General features: G+C 42.0%; 1 protein-coding gene across 1 annotated transcript in view; it reads left to right on the top strand.

Annotated features, from left to right (window-relative positions):
• The window catches only part of Cdc5l (cell division cycle 5 like), a 35,189-nt gene extending 18,785 nt beyond the window's left edge, over positions 1-16,404 (top strand). Inside the window, exons 11-16 of the mRNA XM_042671935.1 lie at positions 392-556; positions 1,801-1,881; positions 2,141-2,383; positions 3,500-3,697; positions 14,531-14,743; positions 15,974-16,404. Of these exons, the coding sequence (XP_042527869.1) occupies positions 392-556; positions 1,801-1,881; positions 2,141-2,383; positions 3,500-3,697; positions 14,531-14,743; positions 15,974-16,078 (1,005 nt within the window). The 3' untranslated portion in view covers positions 16,079-16,404. The remainder of the gene's footprint in view (positions 1-391; positions 557-1,800; positions 1,882-2,140; positions 2,384-3,499; positions 3,698-14,530; positions 14,744-15,973) is intronic.
• Positions 16,405-23,805: the final 7,401 nt, after the last annotated feature.

The following is a 23,805-nucleotide window of genomic DNA, read 5'->3' as shown; positions in this document are numbered from 1 at the left end:
TCTCAGTATAACATAAACAGAAAAAGCTGGAAGTGGCACTGTGGTTCAAGTGGTGGAGTGCTAGCCTTGAGCAAAAGAAGTTCAGGGACAGTACCCAGGCCCTGAGTTCAAGCCCCAGGACTGGCAAAAAAAAAAAAAAGAATGAACTCAGGCATAGTGGTATATACTCCTAGTACTCAGGAGGTAGTGCCAAGAGCCTTGTGAGTTCTAGGCAGGCCTAGAGTACATGACAAGAACCTGTCTTCAGTAAAAGAAAGAAGAAAAGACCAATTCTGAAGTCAGGATCATTTTTCTAAATTGATGTTAGATCAGCTGGGTTTTTGGGAAATTCAGAGAATATGGTTGAATTCTTGATAAACACGAATTGAAGAACAACAATCCTTTTCCACAGGAAAGAGAATCTCGTGAACATCTCCGTTTAGGACTGATGGGCCTTCCTGCCCCTAAGAATGATTTTGAAATCGTTCTACCAGAAAATGCCGAGAAGGAGCTGGAGGAGCGGGAGGTAGATGAAACATACATCGAAGATGCCGCAGATGTGGATGCACGGAAGCAGGTGAGTGATGGTGTAGAAAGGAGTGAGGGCTTTCCCAGTGTGCCGGGCAGCACCACAGGGAAGAGGGGCTGCTTCCCGTCTCCACATCTTCGCTCTGAACGTTTCCCAATATTCAACAAACTATATCATGAGTAGTGCATACTGATGTAACTGATTGTATCCTCACAATTTGATGAGCTTCTTAAAATGAATAGGTATATGGAAATATCAACTGCAGTTCATTATGCTTCTTTAAAACACACAGGTAGTCTTCTAGACATTGCTTCAACTCTAGAAAAGAAAAGATGTGTTCAAACAAGAAGATCTTGGGTTAGTTGAAGAAAATAGTTTCTAGTCAGTGTAAACTACTAAAACCTGGATTTGGAGAATGTCATAAGTATGTATACATATAATTGACAGGCATTAGCGCCCCCCCCCCCCCCCCCCCAGCTTTTTGTTGTTGTTGTTGTTGGTCATGTGGCTTGAACTCTGGGCCTGGGCACTGTCCCAGAATGTTCTGCCACTTGAGCCACAGTGCCTCTTCCGGTTTTCTGGTGGTTAATTAGAGATAAGAGTCTCATGGACTTTCTTGCCTGGGCTGGTTTTGAACCATAATCTTCAGATCTTAGCCTCCTGAGGATTATAGGCGTGAGCCACTGGTGCCTGGCTCATTAGCTCTCTTTTTAAATGAGGAAATAGGCTCACATGAGTGAGTTTTCCTCAGTTTTGTGGCTGGTAATTGGTGAGTCCTCAAATAGCGTGGAGACTCTGTAGCTTGTTTCAGTTCTGCTGCAGTCTCTGGGAGAACAAATCAAGAATTCAATGGAAGTCCTATTTTAGAGAGGAGCCATGTGAATGTGAAGAGCAGCAACCTTGTGTTTTGTTCCCAGCTACTTTGAGTTACATTTACTTTCTCATAAATGACATGAAGTTTTATTGATTAAGATATTATTCACTACTTGAGCATAAGAACACATGGGTTGGCTTTTAAATGAAGTCACTAGGTTTGTTTGAAGGGAAAGGGTGTGTGGGAGTCTCCTGAGTTATGATGGAGTGAGGTAATTACAGAGAATTCTCTGGTGGACACTGGAAGATCTTAGTTTCTATTGTATAATGAGAATGGATCTACTGAGTATTTCTGTGGCTTTAACATTATCTTTTACAAACATCTTTCTACAAAGCTCCAGCTTTAGTTTTTGAGTATACTTGATGAGAACTGTAAAATACTGGATAGATGCAGTAATGGACATAAAATCTTTTTTCAGGCCATACGAGAAGCTGAGCGGGTGAAGGAAATGAAGCGAATGCATAAGGCTGTCCAGAAAGATCTGCCAAGACCTTCTGAAGTAAGTGAGGATCTTTGGTTTAGGAAGTTTTAATTGATTGGTGCTTTTATGTCATTCATAAAATTTCATTTGCTTCCTACAATATAGTAAAGTAGTTAGCATACCCAATTTTTACATGTCTTTCAGAGATCATTAAGTATTTAGGAGGAGAAAAACGTCATTTTTGAAAATAATTGCTGTTTAATGTGTACTGTAAGCATGGTATCATTAGTATATTGCAGTGGTATATTTGGTAATTGTACTTGTTTTAAAATTTTAGGTAAATGAAACTATTCTAAGACCCTTAAATGTAGAGCCACCTCTGACAGATTTGCAAAAAAGTGAAGAACTAATCAAAAAGGAAATGATTACAATGCTTCATTATGATCTTCTGCACCATCCCTACGAACCCTCTGGAAATAAGAAAGGAAAAACTGTAGGATTTGGTACAAACAATGCAGAACACATTACCTATTTGGAGCATAGCCCTTATGAGAAGTTCTCCAAAGAAGAGCTAAAAAAGGTACGAGTGAGCAGAGTGTTTGTCATAGGATGAAGCGCTTTTAGATGCTGTGTGTTGTGGACAGATACGAGCTTGCTTTGGTTGTGCGCACATTCTTCCTAGCTACACGGGAGTTTTCATTGGAGCATCTGGAGCCAAGCTAGACTGGGCATAAATGCAGGAACTTGCCCTCCCAGACGCCAAAAGCAAAAGGGCTGGGGAATATGGTTCAAGTGGTAGAACATATGTCTAGCAAGTGCAAGGCTCTGAGTTCAAACTCTAGTACTGCTAAAAAAAAAAGCAAATGATGTTTATACTATTAGGACCATGGTGCTTGACTTCTTAAAATCAGTTTGCTTTTACTTAGGGGTTTCTTGATTGATTTCTTAAAAAAACAAAAACAAAAACAACTGATTAAAATTCCTAGCCTTGCTAGGCACCACTGGTGCCTCATGCCTGTAATCCTAGCTGCTCAGGAGGCTGAGATCTGAGGATCGCGGTTCAAAGCCAGTCTGGGCAGGAAAGTCTGAGAGACTGTTATCTCCAATTAACCACCAGAAAACTGGAAGAGGCGCTGTGGCTCAAGTGGTAGAACGCTTGCCTTGAGCTGAAGCCAGGGACAGCGCCCATGCCCAGAGTTCAAGCTTCACAACTGACTGGAAAAAAAAAAATATTCCTAGCCTTTGGCTTAAGGGAAAAAGAGACTAGTTTTTTTTTTCTTCCTCTTTTTGTTGTTGTATTGAGATTTGAACTAAGGGTCTTACACTTTCCAGGCAAATGCTCTTATTACTTGAGTCAGAGACCCTCCCCCCCAGTCTTTTCTGCTTTGATATTTTTCCAGTTGGATCTTGCTTTTTGCTTGGGTGGGCTTGGTCCATTATCCTCCTACTTACACTTTCTACATAGCTGGAATGACAGGTGTATACCACCACATCCAGCTCTTCATTGATCAAGATGGGGATTTTGTGAATTTGTTGTATAAGCTGGCCTTGAACCACTATCCTCCTAATCTCTTACCTGCAGAACAGCTAGAATTACAATTGTTAGCCACTGCATCAGCTTGGACTAGTTTTAAGTTCTCCAGTGTTGACTTGTATTTATGGAATGTAAACTTACTGAATTTCTTATTGTAAACAGGCCCAGGACATTCTGGTACAAGAGATGGAAGTGGTAAAACAAGGAATGAGCCATGGTGAGCTCTCCAGTGAAGCTTACAACCAGGTGTGGGAAGAGTGCTACAGTCAAGTTTTGTATCTTCCTGGGCAAAGCCGCTACACACGAGCCAATCTAGCCAGCAAAAAGGATAGAATTGAATCACTTGAAAAGAGGCTTGAGGTCAGTATCCTTTGAAAGTTCCAATCCAAATATATCTTGGTTGAAATAATGAGCCAAATAGTAAGTACCACTAGTGACAGCTTCAGTTGCTTATTACCTTTGTACTTCTTGAAGAAAATTATGCTGATGTGTTTGATCTTCCTTGGCCTTGTTCATTGGTTTTCCAGAATTGCTAATTTTTCTAAAGAATGCACTGCAGGTTGATGACCCAGTCTTTTTTATGAGAAGTGAGAAGGTTGTTCGTAGGATGTCATCAGAATAATGTCATTGAGTGGTACAAAGGAGTTTTGTTTCTTTAGCCAAGACAGCACAGAACTTTGATGCTTTTCTATTCCTATATATTTTTTTCCTCTAGGGCTTGAACTCAGGGCTTGGGTGCTGTCCCTGAGCCTCTTTGTGCTCAAGGCTAGCACTGTTGTCACTTGAGCCAGAGTATCACTTATGGCTTTTTCTGAGTAGTTTATTGGAGATAAGAGGCTCATGGGGGCTGGGAATGTGGCTTAGTGGTAGAGTGCTTGCCTAGCATGCATGAAGGCTTGGGTTTGATTCCTCTGTACCACATACACAGAAAAAGCCGGAAGTGGTGCTGTGGCTCCAATGGTAGAGTGCTAGCTTTGAGCAAAAGAAGCTCTGGGACAGTGCCCAGAGCTGAGTTCAAGCCCCAGGACTGGCCAAAAAAAAAAGTCTCATGGACTTCCTGTGTGGGCTGGCTTTGAACTGTAATCCTAGATCTCAGCCTCCTGAGTAGCCAGGATTATAGGCGTGAGCCATTGGCACCCAGCATCTATTCCTATATTTCTGTTCCTTATTCCTATACATTTGAATTAGACAGCATGGAGCTGGATTACTTAGCTAGCTAATGGCTGCACTGGTTTCTGTGATTGCAAGACACACTAGCTGTTTCATGGTTGTGGTTTCTTAATACAGTTGGCATGTTTCGAATTCCAGAATCTGTGCGGGCATTTTGCCAATGACATGTAAATTGTGGTTCACAGACCACCAAGCTGCCTTGCGGATTCTTAATGGTGGTCTTTAGGGGTGTTTTTTGAGCCAAGATGGGCTTGTATGCAGAATCAGGCAATTGTGTGCAGAAAATAGCTTCAGTTTCCTCTTTTATGTGATCACCAGTTTTTCTTTACAGATAGCAATTTGCAAATACCATTATTTTGGGCCAAATCCATCTATTAGAATTACTTGGGGGTAGTTGGGGCTTTGTGGAGCTAGAGAAATGAGCAAGAAAAGGCAGTATCTTTTCATTTGGAAGTTGTTTACTTGAAAACCTTAATTTAACCGTTAAGATCACACCTACAGACACCTGGTGGTTAGTGCCTCTGAACTTCTCCTTCCTGTGTAGTGGGAAGTGTTTCTGAAGTGATTCACACTTTGTGGGGAGCTAGGTTCAGCTGCTGATAGTGCTAGCTGTCCTGCCTGCTTCCAGCAGGGTGTGCTGTTGCTCTGTGTTTTAATCCACAGCTAAAGTCAGGGGCAAAGAGCCCATCAGTGGTTAAATTGTAAGTGATACTTTGTGTTCTGTAGGCTTCATTTCTTATAAATGGTAGTTAGCAATGTAATCCTGATCTAAGGTCAGCATCAGAAATGATTGGAAAGCTATTTGGAAAGCTTCCTTGTAACAGTTGTATATAAATACTTAGGTCTGTCACTTAGTTTGAAAATCTTCTCATTTGAGGTGGGTAAACTCTTTCTGCCACAAATGGCAAGGACATTTTGTGCTGTTTAAAATTAAACAAAACAAAACAAAACAAGTTTTCCCCCTAAATCTCATTTACTTTGTTGAGGCACTAACTTTCATGACAGCAAATAAATGTGTCACAGAGTGAGTGGTGCCATAAAGTACAGTAATTTTTATTTCTGTGTGGAATCGGTCTTGTGAATTTGAAGGGAAAAGTACAGAAAGAACCACTGCTGTTCTTTTAGAGATTTATTTGGGTCGTTTATGAGCAGCCATTAAAAACATGTGGTTCTCTTTGTTCAGTTCAGTACCAGGAACTGAAATCTCCCGTTGAACTATTTTTGTTGAAGGATTGGTGCATTTGGAAGAATGTTCATAAAACAGTCCGAAGTAATTTTTCTCTCCCTGACTCTTGGATAACTTGCGCTTTATTGTTTACCCAGCTAGTTACTTTTAAGGAATACTTAATCAGATCCTTTAACTTAGTAAACTATGCTTATTTCAAATGAAAGTTTATTAAATCTTTAAGAAGAAAAGCAACCCAAAGACCCAAATAAACAAATCCCCCATTTTGTCTCCATCCCTAATTCAGAACTAGGTTTCTCATAGCTTTTGAAGACATAGTTTTACTGGTTTGAAATACATAAATATTTTATTTCAATTGTGGTAATTCTTTCATCATTTCAGTTGATTACTAAATTATAAACATTATTCAAAGTTTGTTGTGGGGAAGGAACTCCAGTTGTATTGTATAAACTAAATGCTGCACTCAAATTATCCATTCCACTCTCAGGTTTGGGGAGATAGGCCTTTCTGGGCAAGCTCAGCACCCCATGGTTGCCAGTGTGTTTGATTTTTTTGCTGCCATGAACTTTGGAACAGTGAATCTAAATTGTGGCCCTATCACAGCTCATCAGGCCAGATGAAATCCAGCTTTCCTGCCACTGGTGTCTCCTAAATGGATTAAAAAAATACGCCTTGAGGTTTACATTGGAGCTGGTCTTTTCAGCCGTTGTTCATGATTAATATTTGAAACCAAGCCCATTCCTGAAAATCCTAGGATACGCACTTAAAATGTGGAGAACCTCCTCTGAGATTCTGGGAAATGTGGCGGGGTGCTTGTGTGCTCAGAGTCTGTTAAATGCACAGACAATGTGGCTGCAGGTCAGAAGTGGAAAAGACTTTGAATTGTGCCCAAGTCTCTATGTTTTATTCTGCCGCAGAGGCAGTATTAGCTCTAAAAGCTTGCCATATACTGGTGTGTCAAGGAGCAGCAGAGGAGGCAGAAGTGATAGCTAATATCAGAGAAGGAAAGGTGTTGAGTGTACAACACAGCATGCTGGGGCATTTTAACATGATGAACTGGATGGGTGCCCAGGACTCATGCCTGTAATTCTAGCTACTCAGGAGGCTGACATCTAAAGATCACCGTTCAAAGCCAGCCCAGGCAGGAAAGTCTGTGAGACTCTTATCTCCAATAAATGACCAGAAAACTGCAAGTGATGTTGTGGCTCAAGTGGTAGAGCTCTCGCCTTGAGCTGAAGAGCTGAGCGACAGTGCCCAGGCCCAGAGTTCAAGCCCCATGATGGACAAACAACAAGAACAACAAAATAAGTAATAAGAAAAACTTTAGTGTCATGTTTCAGAGGAGGAAGGATGGTTGTAATCATTGCAGGAAAAATTGCATCAAATGGCAAGAAATAAAAGCTTTTCCTTGTTTTACTTAGTCATGTATTTAGTGAACTTTACCAAGCAGCTACTGTATACCAGGCACCCTCACGCCCCTGGAGATGTAGCAGGGAGCACTGCAGATAAGCTGTCTATTTGTGGGTGTCACTTACCTGGGAAAGGCCTGGTGTGGAGGAACTAATTTTTTGTGGATGCCACATAAATGAATCATCTTTCTATTGGGAAGTGCAAATAGAATTTGAAGTACTGTAATTTCTACTTCAAGTGGAAATAGGAAATCATCTGAAGACATAATTATTTTGAGTAAAATAATTTCTACTAGGTGCAAAAGTGAAATGAAAAATCTGAATTTAGGCTTGCTGTTAAATTTAATAGTATTTGAAATAGTATCTAAACTTCTGTGTTGAGGAAGTTTGGCTGAAAAGTGGATTTTGTCATGTTAGCTATAAAAACGGGGAAACTTGTCCAGAAGTAATACTTCTCCCTGTGTTTCACTGGCACAGTTATTGGAGCCCAGAAATATTAGGTAACACTGACTTCTTGGAAGTAAAGAGCACAGATAACACATTGAACATTCTTCTCAGTGTGTTTGTAACTCTTCTGAGGACCCTGACTTTCTGGAGGGTTGTATTTCAGCAGAATTGGCAGCACAATGGATCCCATTTTCTCGTGATTTCCATTTTGAAGGCAGATATGTTTACACAGGAAAACCTTTCCTTGGAGTGAAAATGAAGGGTAAGGATTGAGTTAGTGTGCAGTGCTGGTTGAGGACTGTGCAGAAGGTATGTCAGCAGGATGATGCTTTCATGGCTTTAGAGTCAGGGAGAAGGATCCTGGCCTGTGCGACTCTGGTTTCCAAGTCTGGTTTCCTCTGCCATGACCCTTCCTTCAAGGTCCTGGTGGATTTTTTAGTTTTCTCTAGCAAGAACTCCGAACTGGACCAGAGATTTCCTTGGTCTAGTCATGTTGCTTGTGACTCCTCAGCATAAGTTGGATTTGTTTCAGGCCGTTTAGATTTCACGGCCTCACACATGCCACGATGTTGCTTTGCTAGTAGATTACTGCCCCTGGAGAGGTTGTTAGGGACTTTACTCCACCAGTTGGCTTACTTTCAAGAATATAGTCTGCTGGCTGCTCACTCTGATGGATGCTGACTGTAATCTCCTACTGGAACCTGCTCTCATCAGTAGAGAGAAGGTTCAGTGAAGGAACTCCATGCCAGTGAGGAGTCTGGAGATGAAAGGAGTTACTTGTGACTCTTGTTTGCAAATGTGGTGATTGAACCACATCTTTCTATTATAGGATCATGTTGCTGAATGATGACTAGGAAGTGGAGCTGCCATCCGCTGTGTATTTATTCTGGGTATTGTTAAACCTCTTTTTACAGTGGTATAGGGTTCTGTTCTGAGCCCCTAAGCAAGAGTCTCAATGAGGGATGCTCTAAATGTTTCTGAACCTCACTGTAACAGACTTGAACTGAAGACAGTATTGGAAACCCAAGGATAATGTGTTTATTTTGGAATTACTTAGACTTAGTAACCTTAGCAAACTCAGTGAGCTTGAAAGTAACAATTACACTTTTATAAGTCCCATACAGCTCCCTTTTGTAATGACCCGAGGAAACACTTACGGTTCCGCTGATTCATCTCCTGGGGACCATCAGTTTTCCATTGGTCTCTTGCCAGTTTCTCTTCTATGCATTAAAAAAAATGTGGACATTTTTCTAAAAATAATACCTGTGCATTGTAGGAAAGTTAAAATAGAAAAAAATACAGTAGTCTTCTATCCAACATGATTACCCCCAGCATTTTGTGTCTTTTTATCAGTGGGTAGGAGAAGGAAAGAAAGAGATTAAAACCGCATACTTCATTTAATAGTACAATGCTTTGAATATGATTTTTTTTTTTTTTGGGTCAATCCTCGGGGGCCTGGGTGCTGTCCTTGAGCTCTTTTGTTCAAGGCTAGCACTCTACCACTTTAAGCCACAGCGCCACTTCTGGTTTTCTTGGTGGTTTACAGGAGATAAGAGTCTGACTTTTCTGCGTGGACTGTCTTTGAACTGCAGTTCTCAGACCTTGGCCTCCTGAGTAGCTAGGATTATAGATGTGTGTCACCATTGCCCAGTGGTGAATATGATTTCTTTTTTTTTTTGTCAATCATAGATCTTGAACTCTGGGCCTGAACACGGTTGCTCAGCTCTTCAGCTCAAGGGTAGCGCTCTACCACTTGAGCCACTGCATCACTTCTGGTTTTCTGAGTGGTTTATTGGAGATAATTGTTTCACGGACTTTCCTGTCCAACCACTGTCCTCAGATCTCAGCCTCTTGAGTAGTTAGGATTATAGTGTGAGCCACTGGTGCCTGGCTGAATATGATTTTTTTTTTTTTTTTTTTTGGGTCCGTTCGTGGGGCCTGAACTCTGGGCTTGGGCGCTGTCCCTCAGCTCTTCAGCTCAAGGCTAGCGCTCTACCACTTGAGCCACAGTGCCACTTCTGGCTTTTTTCTTTTTGCTTATGTGGTGCTGAGGAATCAAACCCAGGGCCTCAGGCATGCAAGGCAAGCGCTCTACCACGGAGCCACCTTCCCAGCCCTGAATATGATATTTTTAAAGGAACAAGCATGATCTTTTTTCCCTCAAGGTTTGTAGCAAAGATCATATTTAAATAAACACTAGGCTGTATTTTGCTCTGCTTTTTTATTTTTGGTTGGTTATGGGGCTTGAACTCTGGGCCCGGGCATTGTCCCTCAGTTCTTCAGTTCAAGGTGAGCACTCTACCACTTGAGCCACAGAGCCACTTCGGGTTTTCTGGTTGTTAATTGGACTTAAGAGTCTCACTTTCCTGCCCGGGCTGGCTTTGAACCACAATCCTCAGCCTTCTGAGTAGCTAGGATTATAGGAATGAGCCACCTGCACTCTGCTCAATTTTTTTTTTTGGTTGGTCGCGGGGCTTGAACTCTGGGCTTGGGCGCTGTCTCTACACTCTTCAGCTCAAGGCTAGCGCTCTACCACTTGAGCCACTGCACCACTTCTGGTTTTCTGAGTGGTTTATTGGAGGTAAGAGTCTCACGGACCTAACTGCTCTGCCCGGGCTGGCTTTGAACCACGATCCTCAGATCTCAGCCTCCTGAGTAGTAGCTAGGATTATAGGTGTGAGCCACCGGTGCCCAGCTTCAACTTCTTAAAAAGTTGTTTCCTGTAAAAATTTTCATAGATGTTTGTTTTCCTATCGGCCAATAGTTTGTTAAGAGTAAAATAATTGGGAATTCAAAAATAGAAGCTAAGGGATGTTAAAAAATTTTCTCAAGGGTTGGGAAGGTGGCTCAGTGGTAAGAGCGCTTGCCTTGCATGCATGGGGCCCTGGGTTTGATTCCTCAGCACCACATAAGCAAAAAAACAAACAACAAAAACAAAAAAAATTTTTTTCTCAAGTGTCAAAATTCTTCAAGTGGGTATGTCTAGGTTCCTGCCTGTCAGGAGGGAGGAATGAAGGGCAGCAGCAGATACCAGAGTCTTGTTGTCAGGGTCTAGAGTGATTGGCTTTTCAGGGAGCCATGTGGTGGCTTTACCCATGCTTTCATCTCAGCTGGAGCAAGGAGGGTTCATTATTGGTAGTGGGCTGTAAAGTAGGACATGTCCACTGTGGAGCATCAGTGCAAGGTGAGTGGTATGGGTCTCACTCTTGTGTTTATCTGTGAACTTTGGGAGGATAATAGCTTTTGCTGAATGGAAAGCTAGTCTGAGATAATGGAGGATGAAATAAGACACTAGGAAATCGCAGTGTAAGGAAAGGGGAGGTCCTCTTGTATGTCCGCACACCTCTATGCCTCAGTTCCCTCAGTGGTGGTTTACGTGGTTGATAATTATGCAGCCTCAAGAAGCAGCTTTAGCTGGTGGCTCAGGCCTAGCTACTCAAGAGGCTGAGATTGAGGATAGAGGTTCAAAGCTAGCCCAGGCAGGAAAATCTGTGAGACTCTTACCTCCAATTAAACACTCAAAATACGGAAATCTTGCTGTGGCTCCAGTGAGCTAGATTTCAGGAGCAGCCTCTAGGCTCTGAGTTTCAGCCCCAGGACTGTTATAGAAAGAAAAAAAAAAAGAGCCGGGCGCTGGTGGCCTGTAATCCTAGCTACTCAGGAGGCTGAGATCTGAGGATCGCAGTTTAAAGCTATCCCAGGCAGGAAAGTCTATGAGACTCTTATCTCCAATAAACCACTTGAAAACCGGAAGTGGTGCTGTGGTTCAAGTGGCAGAGTGCTAGCCTTGAGCTGAAGAGCACAGGGACAGTGCCTAAGCCCAGAGTTCAAGCCCCATGACTGACCAAAAAAAAAAAAAAGGCAACTTCACCTGCACAGTGGGTGTTGTAGTTTTCATATTCTGTATGCTTTTAGGAATTGCTGAAGCTGGAGACATGGGTTGATTTTGCAAGAGAGATTGTTATGCTGAGCAAGGCCTAAAACTCAGATTTTTGCTTATTGTAAATGAGTTTTCCGTCATTATGGATTTCAGCTTACCATTTCATGTTTTGATGTGTTGACATGCTTTTGTAAATGTTAATGGCTCCATTATAGTTCATTACATTGATGTTTCATGATTGGTGAATGGTTGGTTGTATGTTAACAAAGTCAGTTGCCTTGAGAGTAGGCATGAATTTGAATTAAAAAAATATATTGTTATCATAAAAGTGGTGAGAGTTCCATGAGTCAGGTAACGAGTGCGTTTCTTTTTGGACGGTGTCACCCTTTCCCTTGCCCAGTGTCCAGTGAATACCACTGCTGCATTGGTTTACCCTCTGTCCCGTCATTTCTGTGCTTCCCTGCTTCCCCTTACACTTCCCAAAGACATATGTAAAGAAAAGAAAACAAAAACAAAAAAGAAAAAAAAAAACCTTGTTTCCATTACTTGGAGTTCATTTTGATAAGCATTATTTTGAATGGTCAGATGCACATAGGCATTGTGTCTGTGTTCCACTCTTAGGAGTGTCTTCTTTTGGTCTCACTGAATTTGAATTTTTAAATGTCTTTTATTATAGGAATTTTCGAATCTGTCCTCAAGTAAGTAGACCAGAGCACTTTGTCCTCATGCAACTTGAGCAACATCAAATTGTGGCCCCTCTGGTGTTGCCACTCCTTCCACTATTACTCCTGATGCATGATGCTGTAGAAAGAACTGTGGAGCATTAGCATTTACATTCTCCAAGCATGTGGTTGGTCTGTGTCATCTGTGCACAGTGCTGTGCTGACATATTCTCATCCATCTGCTTTGGGTTGATTATTACCTTTCACATGGGATGAAGTCAGCTGTAATTGTTGTGTCAGGTGTTGGTCTGCTTTAAATTTTCAATAGTGGTAGTGAACTTCATTTTATTTAAGATTATTGGAGACTGGCGCTAGTGGCTTACACTTGTAAACCCAACTACTCAGGAGGCTGAGATCTGAGGATTGCAGTTCAAAGCCATCCAGGGCAGGAAAGTCCATGAGACTCTCATCTCCAATTACCCACTAGAAAACTGGATGTGGTGCTGTGGGGCCTGAACTCTGGGCCTGGGCACTGTCCCTCAGCTCTTAAGTTTAAGGCTAGTGCTCTACCACTTGAGCCACAGTGCCTCTTCCGGCTTTTTTTCTTTTTGCTTATGTGGTGCTGGGGAATCGAACCCAGGGCCTTATGCATGCAAGGCAAGCGCTCTACCACTGAGTCACCTTCCCAGCCTCGATTTGTTATTCTTTAGAGGAAAATGGCTCCATTACCAATTCACCTGTATCTTACTCTTCAGGTTAGGTATACAATACTGAAAGCTTAACTTTCATAAAATGCTGGAGGAGAGAATACTTTTTTTTTTTTTTTTTTTTTGATTGTCATGGGGCTTGAACTCTGGGCCTAGGCGCTGTCACTCAGCTCTTCAGTTCAAAGTGAGCGCTCTACCATTTGAGCCACAGTGCCACTTCTGGTTTTCTGAGTGGTTTATTGGAGATAAGAGTCTCATGTCCTTTCCTGCCTGGCCTAGCTTTGAACTGTGATCCTCAGATCTTAGCCTCCTGAGTAGCTAGGATTACAGGCCTGAGCCACCGGTGCCCAGCTCAACTTTACTTTGATGGACACTCTTTTTTTTTTTTTTTTTTCAATCTTGCATATTCTAACCATAAAGCATTGAGAGTGAGCATACAATTTTTTTTGAAATCAGATGTTATATATCATAATTGTTGAGGAAAAATTGTGTATTTTGACATCTTAGTTTCTAAACATATTCACAGTATCTTTGCTACAGTTTTTATGTCAGTTTTTGGCATTTGGCAGTATTTTCCATGTAGCACCATTTCTGCTTATGTACCCCCAGCCTACTTAATGTCTGAGAGAAGAATAGTAGTTGCATTAACACACTGAGACAGAAAGGAAGAGGAAGGCTTAGACATCACATTTGTGTGTAGTTTGTCAAGATCCCGCTTTTGCAGATCACTTTGAAATTTGATGTGGTTATGATGTGAGCATGTAGAATACATTCCTAAAGTATACACTGTGTGTTGATGGATTCTGCTACCTTCTTATCATTTTTCCCTCTGAGTGGGGCCTTTTTCTGCCTGCTATACCAGTTTATATGGTACCAGAATTTTGATGAAACTTCTCTGTTCTTTTGTGAGTTATACATTTTAAATTATTTTCCTATAACTTCGAGAAGGTAGCTCATATATGTTCAGTATACATATTTAATAGGAAAATCTTATTTTTCTTAAATTTTTTGTTAGTCTTCTGTTTCCTCAGAATTTTTGTCATTATTACTCAATATGATTTTTTTTTTTTTGCAGTTCTGGGGCTTGAACTCACGGCCTGGGCACTGTCCCTGAGCTTCTTTTGCTCAAGGCTAGTACTTTACTACTTGAATCACAGCATTACTTCCAGCTTTTTCTGTTTATGTGGTACTTGGGAATTGCTCCCAGGGTTTCATGTATGCTAGGCAAGCACTCTACCACTAAGCCACATTTTCAGCCCAAAATGGTATTTTTTTATTTCCCTTGTGGGACATGCTTCTGACATAGTAGTTTTGTAGTTTGAAAATGTTATGCTTGGTTTCACTTATTACATGTTAATTGAATAGAATATTACTCAGTTAGTAAATTTGGACAAGTTGTATAATACAGAAGCTCAGTTTTGAGATATAATTGTGATGCCTGTCCAAAATCAATGCAGATGATTGATAACAGTATTTTTAGAACAGTCAGTCATCATCCCATACCCTAAAACTCAGACCTGCTTTGAGATTGAGTTGTGAGTCAAGTTTTATGCTATGTAAACTTCAAGTGGGTGCAAGATAAATCCTTCTTAAGCTAAATTTGTGCTACATTAGTTGAGGTAAGAGGAACTCTCATGCAGTTTTGTTTTGAGGCATTGTTTAGGTCTTTAGTAGTCTTCGGTGGTCTGCTTTCTTCACTTACTGTTGATGTGATCTCCCCCTACTCCCCTAGATAAACAGGGGTCACATGACAACTGAAGCCAAGAGAGCTGCAAAGATGGAAAAGAAGATGAAAATTTTGCTTGGAGGTTACCAGTCTCGGGCTATGGGCCTCATGAAGCAGTTGAATGACTTATGGGATCAAATTGAGCAGGCTCACTTGGAATTACGTACCTTTGAAGAACTCAAGAAACATGAAGATTCTGCAATTCCACGGAGACTAGAGGTAGTACTTTGTGTTACTTCAAAGCATTGCCTAGAAGGAGAGCTGCAAAGAACTAGTTATCAGAGCTTTACCATTTTCTTCTTCCTCATAGGCTTTCTGAAGTGTGTACTGGTGGGCCTTTGACTTTCCAATTAGATCTGCCTTGTGCAAATAGTGGAGGCTTAGGCCTTCGCTTCTTCACTTTTGGTTCCATGTAGACACTTCAGGAAATGGAATAAGTACTGCTGGTGCTCTGTCCCCCGGGACTTAGTCATATCCCATTCATGCACCTGGAAGGGGGTACCTAAGCAGTGTCCTTTTGTGATTGGATGCTGGGAACCTCAAAACATCAAATTCCTTTGGCCAGGTTTCGACTATCATTCTCCTCAGTGGGCCCAGTTAAAGGCCAGTCAGGCTTACTTAGCGCATTTGTGGGTGCTGGGAGGGCAGTAGTGGTTTGTTACTACATTAGCAGCAGAGATTTTTTTTTTTTTTTTGGTCGGTCATAGGGCTTGAACTCTGGGCCTGGGCGCTGTCCCTGAGCTTTTCAGCTCAAGGTGAACACTCTACCACTTGAGCCACAGTGCCACTTCTGGTTTTCTGGTGGTTTATTGGAGTTAAGTGTCTCACAGACTTTCCTGCCTGGGCTGGCTTTGAACTGGGCTCCTCAGATCTCAGCCTCCTGAGTAGTTAGGATGACAGGCGTGAGCCACCGGTGCCTGGCAGCAGCAGAAATTTTTTACACAATGTTAATCTTATAAAAGCAAAGCAAAGGGGCTGGGAAGGTGGCTCACTGGTAGAGGGCTTGCCTGGCATGCATGAGGCCCTGGGTTCGATTCCTCAGCACCACATAAACAGAAAAAGCTAGCAGTGGCGCTGTGGCTCAAGTGGTAGAGTACTAGCCTTGAGCTGAAGAGCTGGAGGGATGGTACCCAGGCCCAGAGTTCAGGCCCCACAACCAACAAAAAAAAATAAAATTAAAAAAGCTGAGGGAGTTCAAGCCCCATGACCGACCCCCGACCCCCCCAAAAAAAAACAAAAACAAGAACAAAAAAAATAAACCCCAACAAAGCAAAGGATAGTTACAGAAGTGGTTTTACTACAAGTCTTTGCTCCGTTCGATTCTTTCGGGGCTGTCTCCTAAGCGCTCCGAGTATCTTGGCTGTCTCTAGGATGGTGCAGTTCCATTGGATTTTGCACTTTCCATGCACTTATGTGTGAAGTAATTATTTCATCTTTTCCTCTCTCAAGTGTCTCAAAGAAGATGTGCAGCGGCAGCAGGAAAGAGAAAAGGAGCTTCAGCAGAGGTATGCGGACCTGCTGCTGGAGAAGGAGACATTGCAGTCCAAGTTCTGAAGCACATTTTGTGTCCCTCACAAGATGAATAATCACTGGTTTTCATATCTGCAAGGCTGAAACGGATGCTTGTCTTCATTGGCAGATTTACCCACCATCTGCGGTTTTTCAGTTGTTTATTTTAAATGATTTTAAATCAATCTTACACATTCTGTGTAAGGACTTTTAACTTCACAGGACGGACCAGGGTGTAAATTATTAAGATGAGCATTCTTTTACAGTGTCATAGTTGTGTTTTTTAGTTTTGGCCTTTCCTTAAAAAAGTCTGACTGAAGTGCTGCCTGTGAGTAACCCCTTGAATAAAAAGAAAATGTAAAAACTGGGAATGTAGCCTTTTGTGTGAAGTAAGTAGTGAGAAGCTGCCTACACAGCAGCCGCTGCTCTTGTGTCACAGAGTGACTCTTGGGGGTCAGCTGACGTACAGGGGCAGTCCTTTGTGCTTCAGCAGTGTGCATTGCTCTACACTGCCGAGGCAGATGAGGCCGGTACCTCACTCTTCACCTTTAGGGAGGTGTCTGCCAGCTGCTTACATACTTCATGAATTAGCAGAATACTTTCTTTTTTTCTTTTTGTCAGTCATGGGGCTTGAACTCTGGGCCTGAGTGCTTTCCCTCAGCTCTTCAGCTCAAGCTGACTGTTCTACCACTTGAGACACAATGCCACTTCTGGTTTTCTGGTGGTTTATTGGTGATGAGTCTTACAGACTTTGCTGCTTGGGCTGGCTTTGAACCATGATCCTCAGATCTCAGACTCCTGAGTAGCTAGGATGACAGGTGTGAGGAACCGGCACCTGGCTTTCAAAGTATTTTCTTTTCTTACAAGGTATTATTATTTTGAACAATGTCATAACAATGTCTCAACAAGACCATCCAGCTTCATCACAGCTCTCTATTTGGCTTACCTATTAAGTACTTAAGTACAGAATATGAAGAATAAGCCTAATTTTATAAGTATTCATATAAGATGATTTAGTAGCAGCCAGATATAGTGGTGCATACCTGTAATCCCAGCGCTTAGGAGACTGAGACAGGAAGAACAAAAAAGGTCAAGGCTAGCTTGGGCTACATAGTAAAAGACCCTATCTCAAAAACAAAACAAACAAAAAACCTAAATCCCAATGACAAAAAAGGATTTATTCACTTACTTTATTTATAAGTTTAATGAGTGAACCTAACAGTTGGATTTTTGCCCAATCTGACTGTTAGGAACTAAAGGGAGGAAGAAAAGACCCACTCATTCACTAGGTATTTATTGAATAAATGTCCTGTGCCAGAGAGAGAACAATGAATAAAGTAGACGTGCTTCTGATTTTATTTTGTGCAGTTTACAGTCTGCAGAGAACAACAATTAAATGTAAATGTTTACTGGTGGTGGAGATGAGCATTTATTAGAACAAAAGTTAATTGGGGAAACAATATAAACAGGGAGAAGTATCAAATCATGAGTGTCAGCTTCTATGGAGAAATGAAAATAGAACCATATGGATAGGAAGTGATCAAAGAAATCTCTTGAAGAGCTAACACTTGATTACCATTTTAGAAAGAGCCACCCTTGTGACTTGGAGGGAAAGAGCAGCCAGGCAGTTAGTAGGTAGCACAAAGCCCATATATTCTGAGGAGCAGGAGGGTAGTGTGGCAGGAGTGTCAAGAATGGCATTACTACAAGGCTTTGTTAGGCCCTCAAGTGTGAGGACATGGTAAGGAATTGGGTCTACGATGAGTGACTATGAGAATAAGTGAAAGAATGAGATGTCAAATAGGTTTGAAAAGAATGTCTTATTTTGCTGGAGTTAGGAAATGAAAGCCAGTTAGTTTAGGATCCTTGACACAATAAGTCAGACAAACAATTAGAGGAACTCAAGGTAAGATTGAGGTGGATGGAGATAGGTGGAGAGATTGAAGGGGTCATATTTCTCAAGTCTTAGGCCATGTATTCCTGGCATCATTCAGTTCCTAGACTTCAGTTAATTTCTTCTAGGTCTTCTAGGAAATACTTCAATATCTGCGAACGGTGGTACTGTCATAGTTAAAATAAATTGTTATTGCATGTTTTTATAGTGGGTATGTTTAGAACAACATTAGGTGGTGATGTATTCTTGTTTTGTTTCTGGTTTGAATGAGAATGTTTGAATGTTCGCTGTGTTTTACTTTTTATTTTTTTTTGTCAGTCCCTGGGCTTGAACTCCAGGCCTGGCTGTTATCCATCAGCTCTTCAGCTCAAGGTGAGCGCTCTACCACTTGGGCCACAGCGCCACTTTGGGTTTTCTAGTGGTTTACTGGAAGAGTCTCATGGGCTTTCCTGCCCGGGCTGGCTTTGAACTATGATCCTCAGATCTCAGCCTCCTGAGTAGCTAGGATTACAGGGGTGAGCCACCAGCCCCCAGATGTTTTACTTTTTTTAAAAAAAATTTTGTCTGAGACTGGGACTCAAATTCTTGGTCTTACACTTTTGCTCATTGGCTGATGCTCTGCTCCCTGAGCTATGCCTCCAACCCTGGTCTTCTTTTTTGTTGGTTGTAGGGCTTGAACTCTGGACCTGGGTGTTGTCCCTGAGCTCTTCAGCTCTAGGTGAGTGCTCTACTACTTGAGCCACAGCACCACTTCGTTTTCGGAGTGGTTTATTGGAAATAAGAATCTCATGGACTTTCTTGCCCAGGCTGGCTTTGAACTGTGATCCTCAGATCTCAGCCTTCCGAGTAGCTGGGATTACAGGTGTGAGCCGCTGATGCCCATCTTTTTCTTCTTTTAAACAAAAATTATTATATTTTACTATTTTTTAAGTAGTTGAACAAAGGAGTTTCAACAAACCAGTTCATAAGGATAATGCATCTAGCTCAGCGCCACCCTTTTCATCTTTCTCCCACATGGCCTCCAACCCCACCCACACCCCCAAGTTATGTGGTTCCATTTTCACATATGCACATTGAACAGAATGACTGTATAGTGTTTTAAGTTTGCTGTTTTGAGTTAGAGACTCTTTATCTAGAATGGTAGTATAGCTGTTTTTAGTTTTTAAAAGAGTGAATTAGAAAGGGTTGTAGAATATTGTCAGACAGACTTTTTGGCATCTGTTAAGATGATTGTATATAGTTTTTCTACTGTAGTGTGGTGATTACTTACATTAACAGGTTGTCTTGCATTAAACCATCCTTCCTCAAGCCAGGTAGATTCATTTAAAAACTGAAAATATTTATTGTTCATTTGCATTTTATGTAGACCTGAGTTATATGGACTTAATTAATCTAATTGTACTGATAATCACCATCTTACTACAGGAAGTCAATGCCTAAACACCTCACCAGGAACTCTCCTTTTTTCCTGGGCAGTCTGCACTGTTCCTGCCGTTTCAGGGTAATGCCTGCCATTGCCCTGTCCGTATCCTTTAAACTGAAAGTGGCACCAGCGTAGGTGTGAATGATGTCGATGCCTGTTTCAACCTTCACGTTGACCATGTATTCTCATGACTACTCACTATGGTAGGGCTAAACTAGGGTTGAAGAGCTTGTTAAAATCTCCTAATTTTGGGAAGGAAATGAAATCTGATTGAGTCAGAAGAAACTACTCTAGTAGAAACCTCTTAAAACATTAGAAGTCATGTTGGGATAAAGCATCCAAGATGATACCACACTAATTGTGTGCTTACTCTGCCTAGCTCAAATCCTTTGTAGGAAAGCTTTTCTCCCAAAATAGGACTGCCCTGTTTGTGCTTGAGTCTGACTTCTTTCTGTTGTTTACAAAATTGACAGCTTCTACATGAATTTTCCAGATAGGTCTTTGGGCCAGTGTACAACTTAGGACCTGGGGCTTTTGCTAGCTCTCCAGAGTAAATAGGATGGTGTATATTTTTCTGTGCATTAAATGGCTCCAGCATGAGAGAGAGTTGTTCCATGAAAGCTTGGCAGATTGTGCTTGTAAAAATGTCAAGTTCAGAGCCCTGTTGGGAAATAATTTCTTGATAATTGTCAGTTTCTTTTGTGACAGTTAGTGTGCTACCTTCAAATTTCAGTAAACTTAAAAATTTCTGTCTTGATATACTTCTTTTATGTTGATTATTTACTAAATTTAATTTACACTTGAATATTTTCTACTTGAAGCTTAAATATTTGTTGGCATAGAATTTCAACTAAGAATCTTAAAAAGTGGATTTTTGCTATTTCTAAGAAATTTACTTTCGAGAGATTTTATTTTTGGCTTGTGTAAGGCATGCTTTTTCCTTCAGAAAACTAGTGTTTTGATGGTGATTTTTATCTTAAATTATATATCCTGTTTTGTTTTCTCTGCATTTTTTTCTCTTAAGGTTTTGAATCATGCTTATTTTGTTTGTATGCACATATGTTGTGAGTTACATCTCAGTTAAAAATGCGAACATCGCAGCCATTTTGATGTGTAGTCACCTTATTTTCTCACTTTGTTTTAGATTTTTGGTTCTAATTTTAAGATTTTAAGTATTAGGAATATTTAAACATTTTGGTGTGGTTGGTGTTTTAAAGAAATTGCTACGTGCAGAAATTTTACTGTGTGGAAAGAAAATACAGCATATGCCATTTTTGTTTCTTAGAATTTTGAGTTTTGAGACTTGATACTGAGTCCCAAAAAAGTTTTTTTGTAGATGTTTTAAATGAAGATTTGTTCAGTTTGCAAACTACAGAGCTGAACAGGTATTAACCAATTTATCTGATTCAGTTATATTTTTTGGTTTCTAAACACAATGGATTGATGTGTTATAGTCATTAATGTCATTTCTCTGATTTTTGTCTGGAGGTTTTGCTTTGTCTAGTTTGATACTGTGTTGGAGATATACTTGTGTCTGTTATATACAGTTCAACACTTGGTTCCTTTTGTTGGTTGCCTTGAATTTTACTTCCTTTGTTATTAGAGTGTGTATCTTCTTGTTTGTGTTTGCTTGCTAAATTGTCTATCCTACTTTTAATTTCATGTGTAACTTCTGGTTGTAACTGTTGATTAGAAAACTGTTCCTCATTGTTTTTACCAGAGAGAAGCCCTGGCTAGGGTTTTAGTTAGCCTGCCCCAAGAGGTCAAACTCTGTTCCTGTCTTCCCACCACAGAAGAAAGGGCCGCCTCTGGACGAGCCCCGCCCAGCGCATGGACTTCCTGCGTGTAGTCTCACTGTACCCCCTTTTCTCCTATGAAATGTCTTCATACCCTGAAGCCCCTGAGGTAGAGATTTCAGTCAGTCTCCTCACCTCTGTCTTCTTCAGCGTTGGCTCCGAATAAATCTCATTCCACCAGCTTCCGTCTCCCGCGTTTCTGGTTGTGTGATGGGCAGTGTGAACATTTGACTCTTGGTGTCTGTCTGTCTTTGTCTTTGTGTCTCTGTCTCTCTCTGTATTATGGATTGAGCTGAGGCCTTAAGGTTGCTAGGAGTGCTTTACTACTGGAGCTCCCAGTCCTTTTGCAAATAGGATCTTACGTTTTGCCCAGGGACAGCCTTAGGCTGCCATCCGCATACTCAAACCTCCTGATGTAGCTGGGATCACCCACTGGGCCTAGCTTATTGATTGCAATGGGGTCTTGTTAACTTTTTGCCTGAGTTGACCTTGAACTGTGACCCTTTTGATCTCTGCTTCCCTAGTTGCTAGGATAACAGATGTGAGCCATCATGCCTGCTGGTAACAGCCTCTTTTTTTTTTTTTGGTAGGTTTTGGGGCTTGAACTCAGGGCCTGGGCACAGTTCCTGAGCTCTTTTGCTCAAGGTTAGCACTTTGAGCTACAGCTCCACTTCTGGTTTTCTGGTGGTTATTTGGAGCTGAGAGTCTCATACTTTCCTGTCTGGGCTGGCTTTGAACCATGATCCTCAGATCTCAGCCTCCTGAGTAGCTAGGATTACATGTGTGAACCACCAGCACCTGGCTGGTAACAGTCTCTTAAACAGCATAATCTTACATTTTATACTTCAACTTATTTAGAGAGTCTTTGCTCCTCCCTCCCCCTCCCCCCCCCCTCGTATAGTACTGGGACTTGAACTCAGAGCCTGGGAGCTGTCGCTTAGCTCGCTCCTTCTTTTTCTTTCTTTCTTTCTTTCCCTTCCTCCCTCCCTCCCTCCCTCCTTCCTTCCTTCCTTCCATCCACTGATTTTTATGTGGTGCTGAGGAATTGAACCCAGGGCCTCATGTATGCAAGGCAAGCACTCTACCACTGAGCCATCTTCCCAGCTCCTCCACTAATTATTTTTGAGATAGGGTCTCTGTCTCATTTCCTGCCCAGGTAATGCACCTGGACCTCAGTCTGCCATTTTAGGCTTTCTGTCATAGCTGAACTGACAAGTGTATAATGCTCAACTTGCAGACTGGTACTATTTTCCAAGTCACCTATTTGGAGTTGCTTTCCATTATTGCTTTGATGGCAATCAGTTATTTGGTTCTTGCCTTTAGCAAGCATTGGTTTTGCATGATAAACATGTATAGTTGCTCCTTTTGGGCAGGGAACCTGACCAATGTGGTCCTTAGTTCTGGCATAGCACACTACAGCTCCAGTACCACCTAGTGGTTACCTGGAGGAACTGCACTGGAGTGAGGTGCAATTGGATTGACCTTTTGACCTTCAAATTTGAGTAGAGCATATTCATTGTCACTATTTTTTTTGTCAGTCGTGGGGCTTGAACTCTGGGCCTGGGCATTGTCCCTCAGATCTTCAGCTCAAGCAAGGCCAGTGCTCTAATACTTGGGCCACAGTGCCATTTCTGGTTTTCTGGTGCTTAATTGGAAATGAGTCTCATGGACTTTTCCTGTCTGGGCTGGCTGTGAACCGTGATCCTCAGATCTTAGCCTCCTTACGGTCATGAGCCACTAGTGCTCAGCATATTGTCATTACTTTTAACCAAAGTTGTTTTTATATTATTTATTTATTTATTTTTATCAGTCGTGGGGATTGAACTTTGGGCCTGGGCGCTGTCCCTCAGCTCTTCAGCTTTAAGCACTCTACCTCTTGAGCCACAGCGCCACTTCCGGTTTTCTAGTGGTTTATTGGAGATTAGAGTCTCACCAAGTTTCCTGCTCTGGCTGGCTTTGAACTGCGATCCTCAGATCTCAGCCACCTGAGTAGCTAGGATTACAGGCGTGAGCCACCAGCGCCTGGCTGTTTTTATATTTTTGAAGACTCCGTTGACCTAGATGACCTGTAAAATCATATTAGGTTCTAAACTAACAGTCACTGGGATGCAACTCAAATCTGTGATCTGTTTTGGAGCAATTTGTAGAAGTGGGGGGCTCACTTTCCCAGCTCCTTCCTGGACATGGGAGCTCATCTAATGGACAGGTCCAGGAGCTGGAGACTCCCAGGAGAGAGTGGGCACCCCCCCCCCCCCCCCCCCCCGGGATGAATGCCTGGCAGCTGGTGAGCCTCTGCGTGTGCTCGGTGGGGCTGGACTGATTCTGCAGGCTGTCTCTGGGCTGTTGTTCCAGATTTTCTGGATCCTCTGATAGTGGCTGAGCTACCTACTCCCTTTTCACAGACACTGGGCCAAATTAGCTTCTGTTGCTTGCAACCAGGGATCCTGCTGGACAGCCAGGAGGGTCTGTGGATGGCGGCGGCATGTGCAGGAGATGGTCGAAGCCAGGGAGGTCCTGTTTTGTAAGTTGTGGGTGCCAGGACCCCTCGTTGCTTGCCTCAGAGTAGGCTTGACCCAGGACCCAGATGAGCAAATAACTCCTTTCTACTGGAAAGTTGGTGTTGAAGAGTTACAGCTCCACTCGTGGCTGTGCTGAGAAC

The sequence above is a fragment of the Dipodomys spectabilis genome, unplaced genomic scaffold (genome assembly GCF_019054845.1).
Source record: "Dipodomys spectabilis isolate Male_0828 unplaced genomic scaffold, ASM1905484v1 ptg000669l, whole genome shotgun sequence".
Lineage (NCBI taxonomy): Eukaryota > Metazoa > Chordata > Mammalia > Rodentia > Heteromyidae > Dipodomys > Dipodomys spectabilis.
Note: the sequence above shows the minus strand (reverse complement) of the source record. Positions and strands in the feature narration are given on the sequence as shown.